Source organism: Schistocerca piceifrons, chromosome 5, assembly GCF_021461385.2.
Source record: "Schistocerca piceifrons isolate TAMUIC-IGC-003096 chromosome 5, iqSchPice1.1, whole genome shotgun sequence".
In the NCBI taxonomy this organism is placed as follows: Eukaryota; Metazoa; Arthropoda; class Insecta; order Orthoptera; family Acrididae; genus Schistocerca; species Schistocerca piceifrons.
In genome coordinates, this window is record NC_060142.1 from 579,725,917 (window position 1) to 579,741,561 (window position 15,645).

Sequence of the window (15,645 nt, forward strand, 5' to 3'; positions counted from 1 at the left end):
CTTGGGGAAACTTGTGGCACCATGTACATGCAGCTAAGTTGGTAGACCACATGGCTGTTTTCACAGGTGGCCCTGCCTTTTACATGACGCACATCTGTGTCTATTAAATGGGTGAAAACCACAGGCCAAGGGTTAGGAGCAGGGGTGGAATAAGGACAAGAGTATTGTATAGCATGGATGGGAAGCAGAATGCCAGTGTGGAAGGTGTGGGGAGGATACTTCTCATTTCGTGGTGCAGTGTGATTTGTCGTTAAAAGTTCTGAGAGCATGTGTTTCTATAAGAGTCAACAAATATGTTTCTATCTCACAAGACAACCATGAACATAAAATTGGGGAAATTCAAGCCCACATGGAGTCTTATCGGCAATTGTTCTTCCCACAAACTGTTTGCGACTGTGATTGGAAAGGGGAAAGTGACAGTGGTATGAGAGGTACCCTGCACCACACACCATGAGGTGGCTTGTGGAGTATGGGTGAAGATGTAGGCATAGATGGCAAGACATAGTTGAAAGCCTGGTGTAAAACATGATTGAGCTGCTCCAGTCCTAGTTGATACTGAGTCACAGGGAGGGCAGTCCTTTGTGGCAGGTCAGTGGGTATGTGGTAAGGACTGGGCAGACAAGGCTTGAGAGGCCTGTTTCTGGATTACTCATCATTGAAGATTGGTGACTAGGCTGTATGGAAGGGAGGCATTGATGTAGAATGAGCGGCAGCTGTCAAAGTGGAGGTATTGTTGGTGGTTGGTATATTGGACGTGGACAGAGATACTGAAGTAGTTATATCATATGGTGGAGCTCAAGGTTAAGGAAGGTGGATTGTTGGGCTGAGGAGTACCAGATGAGCAAATGAGGGTGAAGTTGTTGAGGTTCTGGAGGCATGTGCATAAAGTAACCTCACCCTTCTTCGAGATTGTGAAAATGTAATGAGTGTGTTTGAACTAAGTGAGGCTCTGGGATTTTGGTAGGCTAGGAAGACTTCCTCATAGATGCCCTATGAGTGGGTTGGTATAGTATGGTGCCATGCAGGTGCCCATTGCTGTACCATGGATTTTCCCTCTTTAGGTGATGTCTTTAAAGGAGAAGTAAATGTGGGTGAGTATAGAGATGGTCTTGGTGACCAGGAAGGAGGTTACATGTTTGGAATCAGGTGGGTGTTTGGAAAAGTAGTGTTCAGTGGTGGTAAGACCATGTGCGTTGGGAATGTTAGTGTTGAGGGAGATGGTATTGACAGTGACAAGCAGGGTGTTGTTTCATAAAGGAACAGGAACTGTGTAGAGTTTATAGAGGGAATGATTAACTGTTGTATACAGTATATAAGGTTGGTTATGGCTAATAGGCTGAAGGTGTTGTTCCACAAGGGTAGAGACTCTGCCCATGGGAGCACTATGTACCACTACAATGTGAGAATAATATGTGCGTGTTTTGTCTATATTTGATAAAGGACTTAGTTCAGTAGCTGATCATATCTAGCAGTCTTCTTTCAATGTGTTTGTCTTCCATTCAGTGTCTTCTCTGTGTGGTGTGTAGTAATGTATCCATTTCAGTTGTCGTTTTCTATCTGATATTTTCCAATGTTTTATTGTGATAAATTCTAGGAGTGGCTAATGAGGTATTCGTTTATTTTGTGTTAGAACATTTAAGAATTTTCATGCTGCTGCCTGATGTCTGCTGGCAAGCTGTTAAAGACATTTTCTTCAGAATATTGGCTAGGGAGAAGCTTCTGCAAGATATCTGGTTATCAACTGCATCTGCAGAATAAATACAGGGTGTATAAAAAAGAATCATCCAATTTGGCACGTCTATATTTCTGAAACTATTAAAAACGTACAATAAATTTTGTTTTTTGATGAATGGGAAACCCAGAGAGCTTTTTTTTTTGTACCTTTTCATAGGTGTTCACTATGCCCCCAATGAGATGTACAGCATATGTCATTGCAGTATTCAAATTGTTTCCACACTAGAGCAAGCAGGTCTTGAATTACAGCTTCCACAGCTGCTGTTATGCAGTGTCTCAGTTCATTGGTAGGTGATGGTAAAGGGGGCACTAAACAGAGTGTCCGGTGATCTTGGAGGCCAGTAATGTAAGGTTGAATCATTTGGTCCAGTGCGACTGATCCATCATTCAATAATCCTTTGATTTAAAAATTCCCGCACTTCCAGATGCCAGTGTGGAGTTGCCTTATCCTGATGGTAAATGAAGTTGTTCGAATCAGTTGAGCTGTTGAGATGCAAATGGATTTCTGTGGACTCCGTGTGAAAATGCGTTTGACATCATCAGATACTTGGGGAGGCCCGGCGATTTGCCTTTACTCAAACGACCTACTTCTCGGAATTATTCATGCCATCATCTAATGCTCTACACTGTAGGAGGATCCACACCATACCTAGTATGAAAGTCACACTGAACAATTATTAATGACCCGCATTGCGCAAAATGTAGAACATGAAGTACTTTCTGCTGTCTCGACACCATTTTTACTAGAACTGAATTGGGCCCATACTTCTTCTGCCTTGCAGGAACCATGTAAAACTCGAGAGTTGCACTGCCCCAGAAGATTATGTCATAAGACCATATTCAATGAAAATATGATAGTATGCAGGCAGTCCTGTCTGCAGATCAACACAATGAGAGAAATTTCTAAGTACAAAGCAAACATAATTGCAGTTTTTGCTAAACTTATCAATGTCATGGTGCCATCTCAATTTGTTATCCATCTGGATCCCAAGAAACATCACCCATGTAACCTCTCCCAGTTTATGTAAGTTGATCCCAACTTATGATACCTGTAAATCATCATTATTTGTTTGGGATTGCATAATACAAGTTTTAGCAAGATTAAGTGTTAAGCTGTTGGCTGTGAACTAGCTGTTAGCTTACTCAGTTATGTGGAAGTTCAGCTTCCCCGAGTGTATTGAATGTTTAAATAACTTATGGTAAACACACAGTTTCTGAAGAGGTGGAGCAGGCTCTAAAGCAGTTGAAGGGGCAACAGTCTGGGTGAGTAACTGATCTGCCCTCGTAACATCAGCCAGCATAGCCTTGCATTTTTGGTACTGTCAACAGCTGAAATCAAGGGAAACCTACATTCCTTTTTGTTCCCAAGAACATGCAACTCTGCTCATGGGTAAAATATTCTCCAGACATAAAATAGTCAACCATTTGGACCTCTGCATGGAGACTACTCAGGAGGGGGTATCATCATGAAAAACAAATCTTTAATTGTATCAAAAGGAAAATTCACTTGAGGAAACTATTAAATTATGAGGCAGAATTTCTGGCCAGTACATACTTCAGGATACAAAATTTTAGTAATGCTGATTGACATACATAAAAATACATACACTTTCACAGCTTTTGGAACCATTTGTTTCTTTCTTGGGGAGGAGGGAGGAATAGGTTTTGACATTTTGCAGGCTGCAACATGGAATATATTGTATGTGCTTGACATCATTCCACTCTGTTGTATGTGCTTGACGCATTTATTCTGATTAATCAGTTTCGGCAAACAATGTTGCCATCTTCGGATCTTATGCTTTAGTAGCATATCATACATAGTGCACCAAATATACTTGCTCATGCTCACATTAAAACCGCATACAACCCCCTACAGCTTTTAAGGGAGCGTGAGCATGTATGTTTGGTGCACTGTCATGACATTATTATACAGGGTGTTTCAAAAAGAAAGAGCAGATTTCAAACATTTATTTCTCAAAAACTACAAATGATAGAAACACAATTCAAACGTTTCTTGTCAGAGAAAGGTTCAAAGTTTTTCAATGGTCCGCGCAGAAGTTCCATGCAAATCCGCAGTGGCGCTGGCGTTTGTTTGTAGGAAAATGGCGACGACACCACAGGAACGATCATTTTGTGTGCTGCAATTTGCAAAGTTAGAGTCCATTGTTGGTGTGCAACGTGCATTCCGCCGTCAATTCAACAAACAGCCGCCTCGTCATAAGCAAATTTATGAGTGGCATCACAGATTCGTAGAAGATGGTTGCATCTGCAAGCGAAAAAGCACGGGTCGTCCACGCACATCGGATGAAAATGTCGAGCGTGTCCGTGCAGCTTACGAAAGGAGCCCTAGAAAATCCACGGCACGGGCAAGTCACGAACTAAACATGTCTAAAACAACGGTATGGCGCGTTCTGAGTAACCGTCTGCACATGAAGCCGTACAAACTGCAGTTATTGCAAGCATTGCGTCCTGACGACCACAACAAAAGGTTCGAATTTTCAACTGCAATTCTACAGGACATGGAAGAGGACAATTTTGCCGAACGATTAATTTTTTCAGATGAATCAACGTTTCACATTTCTGGTAAAGTTAATCGGCATAACGTACGAATTTGGGCGAGTGAAACTCCGAGGGACGTTATTCAACATGAAAGAGACTCACCAAAGGTTAACGTCTTTTGTGCAATTTCGGTAAACAAAGTTTATGGACCTTTCTTTTTCATGGAGAAAACTATCACAGGAACCATTTACCTGGACATGTTAGAAAACTGGCTATTTCCTCAACTTCAGGAAGATTCAAATCACTTCATCTTCATGCAAGATGGCACCCCACCACACTTCTCTGAACCTGTACGACGGTACCGCCTCCCAGGTCACCAGACCTTACTCCCTGCGATTTTTATTTGTGGGGGTACATAAAGGACTGTGTTTATGTCCCACCTATGCCCGCTACTCTTCAAGAGGTACGACATCGAATTGTTGCGGCCGTGAATTCGGTAACTAAAGACCAGTTGCGTCGTGTGTGGCAAGAAATGAGATACCGGTTTGATATTTGTCATGTAACAAATGGTGCTCATATTGAGGTACAGTTTTGATATTTGTTGTGTAACATTTGGTACTCATATTGAGTGAAGGACCGTTGGAATTGTGTTTCTATCATTTGTAGTTTTTGAGAAATAAATGTTTGAAATCTGCTCTTTCTTTTTGAAACGCCCTGTATAATGATTGTTTTACTTTTGAGATGCCGATGTAGTACACCATGCATATTCTTGGCATGCCTATTTATTATGCGACACAAATTATTGTACACGTGTATGTGGTTCTTTGAAGTGTAGTGCATAAGATCCAAAGCTGGCAACATAGTTTGCTGAAACTGGTATTTTGAATAAATGCTGTACTAAAGCAGTTGTGGCATTTTGAAGTTTTGTCACAGATAGGTTATGGAACTTATACAGAAGGATGAATAGCTTGGAGAGTGTTGTGGTAGGAATTAGTGAGGTGTGGTGGCAGGAAGAACAGGGTTTCTGGTAGGTTAGTTGATTACAGGGTAAGACAAAATTAAATAAGAGTAATACAGCAGTAAGTCTGATAATGAACAAGAAAGTAGTTGTGTAGGTCAACTGCTCTGCACAGCATAGTAAACACATTACCGTAGCCAAGACCAACAAAAAGAAGTGTATATGCTTTCTGGCGAAGCTGTTGGTGAATAGATTGAAAGAGATAAAAGAAGTAGTTGAGATGGTTAAGGTAGATGAAAATTTCATTGTGATGGGAGACTGGAATTCAACTGGAGGAAAATAAGAGAAAAAATGTATATTAGGAGAACGTGAACTGTGGTACAGGAATGAAAGCAGAATCCGCCTGGTGAATTTCACACGGAACACATTTCATTATTGTGTACACTTAGTTCACTGATCTTGAAAGTATACATGGAAGAGACCTGGGACATTTTTAATAGATTTTATTATAGTAGGACAGAGACTTCAAAACCAGATTTTAAACTGACAAAACATTTATTGGGACAGATGTGGATTTTGACTATAAATTAATGTTTCTGCCCTGTGCTTTTTCATTTACTAGACTAAGGTACTCCTCTTAAAGTCTACTTGTCAGCTTTTTTGTGCATCTGATGCCACCTGGCAAACAGATTTCAGATTATGATATAATGTTCATCAAATTTAATTTTGGTTGATTGTAATTACTCAGTATCTCCTCAACAATGTGTACAGAAACAAACTGTTTTGTACTTTTCAGTCCTCAATTACTGGATTTTCCTGACGAACCTCCCAGTGTTAATGTTGATTTAATAAAAGCCAAACGTGGGCTCTTTGATGGCTCGAAAGCACCTAGATATGTTCCTTTGGCCACACTTTATCACGCTAAAGAAAAGGATGTTGAAAAAGAAAATCCTGCTTATCTGAAGTATACTGGAACTATTTGGCTGGTATGTATATATATTTGGTTAATTTCTCATCGCTGCCTTAAGTTTTTTGCAATGTTTTCATTCACCAGACACACGAAATTCTTCCCAGTTACTGAATGGTGAATAATAGTTCATTAATACCTTTTCTATGTTGTACAGAGCTGTGTTCTGTGATACCTTGAGCATGTGGGTCATTTTATTTTCCATTACATTTTATCTCTTATGAAAGACAAATATATTTTCTCAGAAACATGATAAAAATACTTCTTTTTCTTTTTATACTTCTTTTTGTATCAAAGTCAAAGTGAGTGATAGGAATGGGCAACAAAGATTCATAAATTATGACAACTGTTGGAAGAAGCATGAAACAGTAATTTCTGACAACTCATATCTGTATGATCATGTCTGTGTGTTCACTCATTTCCCACTAGTCTGTTCATCTGAAGCTTAACATGGATGTCAACATCACGTTATGTATTTCATTGCATTTCATGTTACAGTACTTATTTCTCCTTCTCTTGGAAAGAAGCAGTAGACTGTAAATTATAATCACATATAATTTTGACAGCTGAATAGTAAAGTGTCAAATGGTATTTGTGTATAATTCACGCAAATAATTAATATATGGACAGAGTCATTTACACAACTGTTGTCCACATGTTATTAAAATTTATTTGTAGTTACAGTTTATAGGTGTGTGATTACTAGACATAGGATTTTTTATGCAAAAATGTGATGAAAAAAGTTTAAAGATGGTGTGACTTTAAGGCATTAAACATGCTAAAAAAGGTGCCAATTCCAAATGTGAAAATTTATCATGAATCCATATTTAAGTCATTAAATCACAAACTTCCCAAATTATTATTATTTATTTATTGTATGGCTTCCTGAGACATTGGAAAAAAACATGGGATTTATGTAATTTACTGACATTTGGGACTGCCATCAGGAAGTCATCTGGTCTACCATTCTGTGAACTTGTGGGGCATCATTGTGTGTTGTGTCTGATGGTTTGTGGTTCTCTGCAATCAAAAAGTGGGGATAGCTGCTTGCCCCATTTGTGTCAGAAAAAGTTGCACATCTCCCTTGTTGGATTTTAATTCTATTTTGTGTGGTACCTCAAATCTAGGTTTTTGGGTGATACATGGCATTGGTCGATGCATTTGTAAGGCTGAACTCATCTTCCACATGACTCTTTGTGGTGTGTGTGTGTGTGTGTGGGTGGGTGGGTGGTTGGGTGGGCGCGTGCGCCCACGTGCATTTTAATATATAGTGGCTGTCGAGAGCTGAGTTGGTTGTGGTTTGTACTATCTATATTTTGATAGATCTGTAGATTTTTATCGTCCACAACTTATGAATTGTAGGTGAGAGAGTGGAATGTGGCTCAGTACTCTATAGGAGTTGATTTGATGACACCAGCAAACATTCTCATGGAGTTATTTACCTGGACATCTACTTTTTGCTCATGTGGGCTGTTTAGTCAGTCTGGGGCACAATATTCAGTGAATGAGAAGACAAGACCCAGAGCAGAAGATTGCAGGTTGGGTGCTGAAGCTCCCCAGGTTCTTTCGCATAGCTTTTAGATGATATTCCTTGTTTTCAATTGTTATTACATACACTCTGAAAGATAGAGTTCAGCCAATGGCTACCCCAGGTACTTTGGTGTTTTATTTTCAATATGAGTAGTGTTTTCAAACTGAATGTCAAGTTTTCTTCTCGCAAGTTTATTATTTAAGCAACTTCTGTTTTGGTGCTTTTTGGTTGAGGTCTGCATTTGCAAAAGTACTTTCTCATTACATCTATGTCTAACATTAGGATTTCTTTTAATCGTTTAATTGAGCTATGCCTTGTTGCAAGTACCCAGTCACTGATGTTACAAAACTCCAACACTTCCATTTTTAGAGTGGCATTGTGTCAATGACTACTCACTAAATATTTGTAAGTAGGAAGGAAATGTTTATCAAGAAACACAAGAAAGACAATATTCCACCAGCTGTATTTTAAAATTGTATAAATGAGTCATTTGTCTTCTGGCACAGAGGTTAGTGAACTGGATTTGCATTCAGGAGGACAAAGGTTGAAACCAGCATCCGGCCATCCTGATTTAGGTTTTCCAAGATTTCCTAAATCAGTTCAAGCAAATGTCAGGATGGTTCCTTTGAATGGGCACATCCCAACTTCCTTCCCCATCCTTCCTTCATCCGATGGGACAAAGTCCTCACTGTTTGGTCCCCTCCCCCAAATCAACCAACCTACCATTTGTCTTCAAAATTCTGATTTTCCAAAGTGTCCAAACTGTTATTGAGAAATGAAGTATTTATCAAGAAGGGTTAATTGCCAGCATGTGAGAGTATGAAGCACTGAAAATCTTCATGAAATTATGGTTCATGAATGAGATTCGCAAAAGGTTAGTGCTTTCTGTGCTGCGTCACAGGCAAAGGTGTGTGATCTGTTTTCCTTCTGTTAAAAGATTGTGATGTGTACCTCTTACCTTGATAAGTTGCAGTTGTGGTTGTTTCCAAAACTGACTGTTGATTTCAAGAATTTTATTTTCCAGCAAGACGAGGTACCTCCTCATTGGAGCACTGATGTTCTTCATTACCTAAAGAATGAACATGTGCATTGATGGATTGGATGTACTGCTGAAGACAATGTGGCTTTGTTCCCTTGCCCCCCCCCCCCCCCCTAACCAACACAGCTCACCTGACATAATGGCTTGTGACTTTTCCCTTTGGGGGTACATTGAGGGCCATATTTATGTACCCCCACTGCCAAGAACACAGCAGCAGCTCAGAGAACACATCAGTGCTGCTGTGATGACCATTGACGTTACTACATAATGTATGGAATGAATTCAGTTGCCTCTTGGACATGTATTGTGTGATTTACCATTTATTCATGCATCAATTATATTCGTATGTGTTATACTGTAGTAAACATAGAGCTTTGAAAGTGAATGAATCGTTTGCTGTAGCTTTGTATTTTATTAATCACTGTTAGGTTTGGGCTGGCCTGTTTTCAAGTGCACCTAAATACATAACAGCACACCATAATAAATGTAAAAGCCATAGGACATACTGGATGTAGCATTTTCACAAACATAGTAATTACTTATAACAGATGTAGGTACACCACCCTCATCTTGTCATACAAAAATCGCATGCCATGTGCACCTGTGCATAGCATGGTTGTTAAAATATGTGCTGCTTTTAGATGCACTTGAAAATGGCCCATACATGAAAATAGTGCTTAATAATTTAAAAATACAGCCTGCTGGAATGATGCCTTTCTTCAAATTTATCAAGGCTGGGGTGCTCACCCAGAAGAGAACAGACATAAGAGGTGTGTGTTTTCTTCTGAAATGGTAACCAATATTCTTGTTTGTTGTTACCTTCACCACTTCAGGTTTTTGGCTAAGCTTTGTTTTTTCAATACATTCAAGTGGATCCCTAATGCCATACTTCTTTATCAAAATGAAGCTTTCCTGTGAAAGTTTAAGTTTTTGTTTGCCTTTTACAGTCAAAGAATCAGCTGGCAAATCATCTAAAATCTGCATACAGACTGAAAATTATTGCAGATAAACATTGCAGTTTGCAACCAAGCACCACATTTAGTGATCATATGGCAGGTGATGATGAAAGTCCTGTAATTTTTATGTACTTTCATATTGTGGCAGGAGCATTTTCCAAGATTTTCCAAATGCAAGAGCCAGATTTGTTACCACATATGTATTTGTCATTTAATGTTTCACAAATTCCATGAGTGATTTGTGTGATGCAGAGTGTTTTTAAGTTGCACAACATGGACTTGGGGTTAGAAAATGCAAGTAAGACATACGAAGCTTGTTATGTAAGCACTAGCTGTCCTTCATTACATTATACTTGTGATGTTACACTGGTTCTTTACTGTGATATCAGGTGGAAAGGTGAAGTCTGATTGAGAGCTAAGAGAGCCTGTTATTTAATCTTACCTTATTATTTCAGAACACTCGCCAACCTCTTCTGATCGAATTTATTTTCTCGAAGTGCTGCTGTTTCTGTTGCAATTAAGAACACAAATCCAGCATTCATCTCTCAAAATAAATAGGAGGCTTATCATCAACATCTCAAACTATTGTTTACACTAAATGGATGCTACAAAATTGTTATATTATGTGGAACATTGCAAAAACATTGATAAGGACAAAGTAGAAAAACATTCTGTGTCAATTAAGAGATGTCTATTGAATGTATCTAACAAGTTTTCTCTTGTCTTCTTGACTTCATAGGCTTTGTCATGGTTGCGCTTCCTCTGTGATGTGCTCTGGAACTGACGACATGGAATAAATTGTCCAACCAGCAGATACTGCTAATGCTGTACGATGTTTGTTGTTGTACCAGCTTTCAGATAGGCTGCATCCATCCATCCCATGACACAAGCAAATAAACAAAAATTATGCCCAAATAGTAGATACATGATGAAAATAAACTTTTCATACGTCACTTCATCAGAGTTATATGTTACACTACATACTCTATCAGACTACAACACAGAACATACATTGTTGAAATTTTGCATCAGGATGGAATTATCTGTTTTCTCAAGAAAGAAAGTTAATCAGAAAATTCACACATGCACGAAATCAATATTCATTAGTTCAGTCACTAAAAATAATGTAGTGAAAGACGTCAGAGGTTTAAAAAATTCTTATGCCCTGGGCATTGATTGTGTTCCACCAACTGCCATCAAGAAATGTATGCACATTATTGCTGAGCACTACCTTGCCTCTGTGACTATTCTTTTCAAGAATGTACTTTTCTAGAGCCACTGAACTCAAAAGTAATTTGTGTTTCCAAAAAGGTGGACAAAAATGAAAAGTTTTTGCAATTTTACAATTTTATCCTGATTCTCTAAAAATGGGAAAATATTATGTACAAACAACTGATGAGTTTGAGTGCCAAAGAGATATACTGAAGATATCTTGAAACAATGAATCTACAGAGATGGCTGTGTATGACCGTATTAATGTGACACGAGCTCTTTTGGATACAAAGCAGTCCACAACGGGCATATTTCTAGATCTGTCAAAGGCTTTTGATACAGTGGATCATAAAATATTGCTAATAAAAATGGAACAGTACTGTGTCAGAGGTCTGCCAAAAAAATGGATTACACCATTCATGATCAGTTGTCTACAAAAGGTCAGTATGATGTACGCAGAAAGCAGCTCAGTTCAGTAATTGAAATTCAGTCTGGAGCAACAGGGAAGCAAGGTTTACCTCAAGTCTTCGTATTGGGACCTCTGTCTTTCCTCTTGTATGTCAGTGATCAGTGACTTGAGCCTGAATGTAAATGCACACTGAACCTTCATATTTGCAGAAGACAACTGTACTGCTTGAAGGGCAACACAGCAGCAGTACAGAAAGCTGTGAATTTTGCTACTGAACAACTTATCAAGTGTGAAAATACAATGAAATCCAGACCTTTAGCTGCTTACAGGCGTTGCTAAATATCAACGGGGAAAGTTGAAAATGTGTGCCCAAACTGGGACTCGAACCCAGTATCTCCTGCTTACATGGAAGGTGCTCTGTCTGACTGAACCATCGAAGACACAGAGGATACTGCGACTGCAGGGACTTATCTCTGGCATGCTCCTCCTGAGACCCACACCTCCAACTTACTGTCCCCACACTACATTTGTGGTGCCCCTGCCCACTATTCTCATTACTCGCGGCAGTCAATCTACTGATTCCCATAAGAGTTCGGGCAATGTGAGTGTGTCCCTGTTCTAACAATGTTTGGTTAAAATCTGGAAATCTATTACCTTCCCAGGATCCACACTGGTCACCATTTGCAGCCACAAGTGGCACGCGGAAGCGATACGTGGTGGAGAAGTTGGCGTGGTGCACTGCTGTTTTCATTCCTTTGAAGTCATCGGAGGTGCCTTAAAAAAATTGTTTTATGTTGATGAAGCAAAGCTACATCCATGTCTGTAGATAGTTCTTAGTAAAACTTTTGCTTTTTGTGTCAAATATTGAAGACCGTTATATTGGGAGTCTCACATGTTCTGTCTATACATTTGATTTCAAGGAAATTATTTGCTTAAAATACTTTGCAGATATATAAACCACTGGGCATATTTTGAAAAGTTTTCAGAGAAGAATGTTCTTATTGGCCGGTTTATGTTTGGTGGGTTTTAACTCATAGATTGCTGAATACAAAATATAGCATATGGAAAAAAAAAAAAAAAAAAAAAGAAGAAGAAGAAGAAGAAGAAGAAGAAAAAAAAAAAATTTGCAGTGGAAGGAGAATGAGAACCTCTTTACAGTACTGAATAAATAAGTGATATATTTTGAGGTTTGGCCACGACGAGCTACAACACCCCAAGCTCAAAGCTCTTGTTACTCTTTCACATGTGGCTTACGAAGTCAGTTACAATCACATTTTAAGTTAACATTGCATTAAAAGCTATTTTCATTTTAAAACTAAAGATGTGTTGTTGTTGTGGTCTTCAGTCCTGAGACTGGTTTGATGCAGCTCTCCATGCTACTCTATCCTGTGCAAGCTTCTTCATCTCCCAGTACCTACTGCAACCTACATCCTTCTGAATCTGCTTAGTGTATTCATCTCTTGGTCTCCCTCTACGATTTTTACCCTCCACGCTGCCCTCCAATGCTAAATTTGTGATCCCTTGATGCCTCAAAACATGTCCTACCAACCGATCCCTTCTTCTAGTCAAGTTGTGCCACAAACTTCTCTTCTCCCCAATCCTATTCAATACCTCCTCATTAGTTACGTGATCTACCCACCTTATCTTCAGCATTCTTCTGTAGCACCACATTTCGAAAGCTTCTATTCTCTTCTTGTCCAAACTGGTTATCGTCCATGTTTCACTTCCATACATGGCTACACTCCATACAAATACTTTCAGAAACGACTTCCTGACACTTAAATCTATACTCGATGTTAACAAATTTCTCTTCTTCAGAAACGCTTTCCTTGCCATTGCCAGTCTACATTTTATATCCTCTCTGCTTTGACCATCATCAGTTATTTTACTCCCTAAATAGCGAAACTCCTTTACTACTTTAAGTGTCTCATTTCCTAATCTAATCCCCTCAGCATCACCCGATTTAATAACTAAATTAAAGATAGACATTTGCAAATCCAGTGGCAGAGGTAGCTATATACTGTATGTGTCAGTTTTTCATGTTTGTACTAACAGTTCCATCTACGAAACATTTAGTAACTGTTTTTGTTTACATGTAGTCGAACAAATGGTGTGGGTTCCAGTGAGCAATGATTAAGGAATGGGATTTTGCTACTGATATAACTAAAGCATGCTATTGTAAGTTAGGTTCCAGTATCATTGCTAAAATCATTTATTGATTATTACAGCTGTTTCAGAAGATTTCCATTTTCAAGTACACCTGCATTGTCCTGATGTATGTATAACATTTGGTGTGACTGTATCTATTGACTCTTTCTTATTTATTTTAAGTAAATTGTAAAATACCGATTTCATGAATTTTTGCTGCTTTATAGAGTGTGGTGTAATATTTTGATACAGTGTTGTAAATGCAATGTGAACTGTCAAAAAATGACAGGCAGTATTATAAATATGTTGTGAACTGTCAAAAAATTATGGAAATATTTATGATATTATATCAAAACATTATATGACACTGTATAAAACAACACAAAATTGACATGAAATCAATATTTTAGAATTTCATGTGAAGTATAATGAGAACAGTCACTAGGTACAGTCACACCAGATGTTATATGTACGTCACGACAAAGCAGACATACTTAAAAATTGTAATCTTCCAAAACAGTTTTTGTAATAATTGATAAAGGTTTTAAGCAGTGGTACTGGAACCTTACTTATTATGTCCTTCCAAGACACATATATTTTACTGCAGGCCCAATCATCCAGAAAATGTCCTATGCTCTGGGTTTTCTATGCTTACCTATTTGCTTGCGTCTTTTATTCTTATTAATTTGGATTTTTTTGATGAGGGCACTGCATATGATGTAAAATGTGTTTTTCATGTTTTTGTAACAGTTATTACACAAATAATTACATTACCTTTGACAAAATAGCATTTTTTTTATATTACTGAATGAACATATTGATCTGTGTAGTTACAACATTGTGCTGCTGAAACACTCTGGTTTTTCTTTGCTAACTATTGCCGAAATAAAAAGCTTATTTTGAGGAAGTACAACAACACACATGTTGAAACACATTATTTTTATTGTAGTACAAATCTCCACAAGCAGCAGTAGACGGTACAGAAAAATTTAACACTATTTCTGTTGCAATTGCACTAGACATGTGCAGTCAGCATTACATTTTCTGTCCTCAGTCAATGGGTTTTGTCAGACATTGTGCAAATCCAATATTCATTTGGTACTTGCTCACAGAAATTCTGTTTTTCAGCTGAGCAATGTTACGATTTTGTCTTTCCTTTAGTGTAGTAGAGTTGCCAAGTGAAATGTTTAGCCAGACATACTCAGTTATTTTGAATGAGCCTCTGTGCAACCCTTGGCCTAGTGCACTAAGATAAATCCTCTGGTTCCATCTTGCCCTTGGCATTGGCAATGACTGAAATCCAGTTGTCTGAGTGAAAGGATATTTTTTTCCTCTCTATAAGGGCAAGATTTCTATCTGAACTGTCCTGCTTCTATCTTGACAGTGTCACTTTAGTGTGAATATCCCGCCTGCACCAGTATCTGTCTCGCTGCCGTCATGTGTCTATACCCCGCCATTTCTGTGTGAATTGGTCCTAAGGCAAAACATGCTAAAGAAATTGGTATATCAATTAGGAAATGCAGGAAGATCTGCAGCGGAGAGGCCCTTGGTGCAGGGAGTGGCAACTAACCCTTAACATAGTCAAATGTAATGTATTGCGAATACGTGGAAAGAAGGATCCTTTATTCTATGATTATATGATAGCCATATGAAATTAATTGTTGGTAAGGCGGGTGCCAGGTTGAGATTCATTGGGAGAGTCCTTAGAAAATGTAGTCCATCAACAAAGGAGGTGGCTTACAAAACACTCGTTTGACTTATACTTGAGTATTGCTCATTAGTGTGGGATCCGCCCCAAGTCGGGTTGACAGAGGAGATAGAGAAGATCCAAAGAAGAGCGGCGCATTTTGTCACAGGGTTATTCGGTAAGCGTGATAGCGTTATGGAGATGTTTAGCAAACTCAAGTGACAGACTCTGCAAGAGAGGTGCTCTGCATCACGGTGTAGCTTGCTGTCCAGGTTTCGTGTGGGTGCGTTTCTGGATGAGGTATCGAATATATTGCTTCCCCCTACTTACACCTCCCGAGGAGATCAGGAATGTAAAATTAGAGAGATTCGAGCGCACATGGAGGCTTTCCGGCAGTCATTCTTCCTGTGAACCATATGCAACTGGAACAGGAAAGGAAGGTAATGACAGTGGCACGTAAAGTGCCCTCCGCCACACACTGTTGGGTGGCTTGTGGGGTATAAAT

The 15,645-nt window shown here is 38.8% G+C and overlaps 1 protein-coding gene across 1 annotated transcript in view; it reads left to right on the forward strand.

Moving 5' to 3' along the window:
* The window catches only part of LOC124799149, a 162,484-nt gene that overhangs the window by 37,323 nt on the left and 109,516 nt on the right, over positions 1-15,645 (forward strand). The window contains exon 2 of the mRNA XM_047262687.1: positions 5,988-6,177. Within this exon, the coding sequence (XP_047118643.1) occupies positions 5,988-6,177 (190 nt within the window). The remainder of the gene's footprint in view (positions 1-5,987; positions 6,178-15,645) is intronic.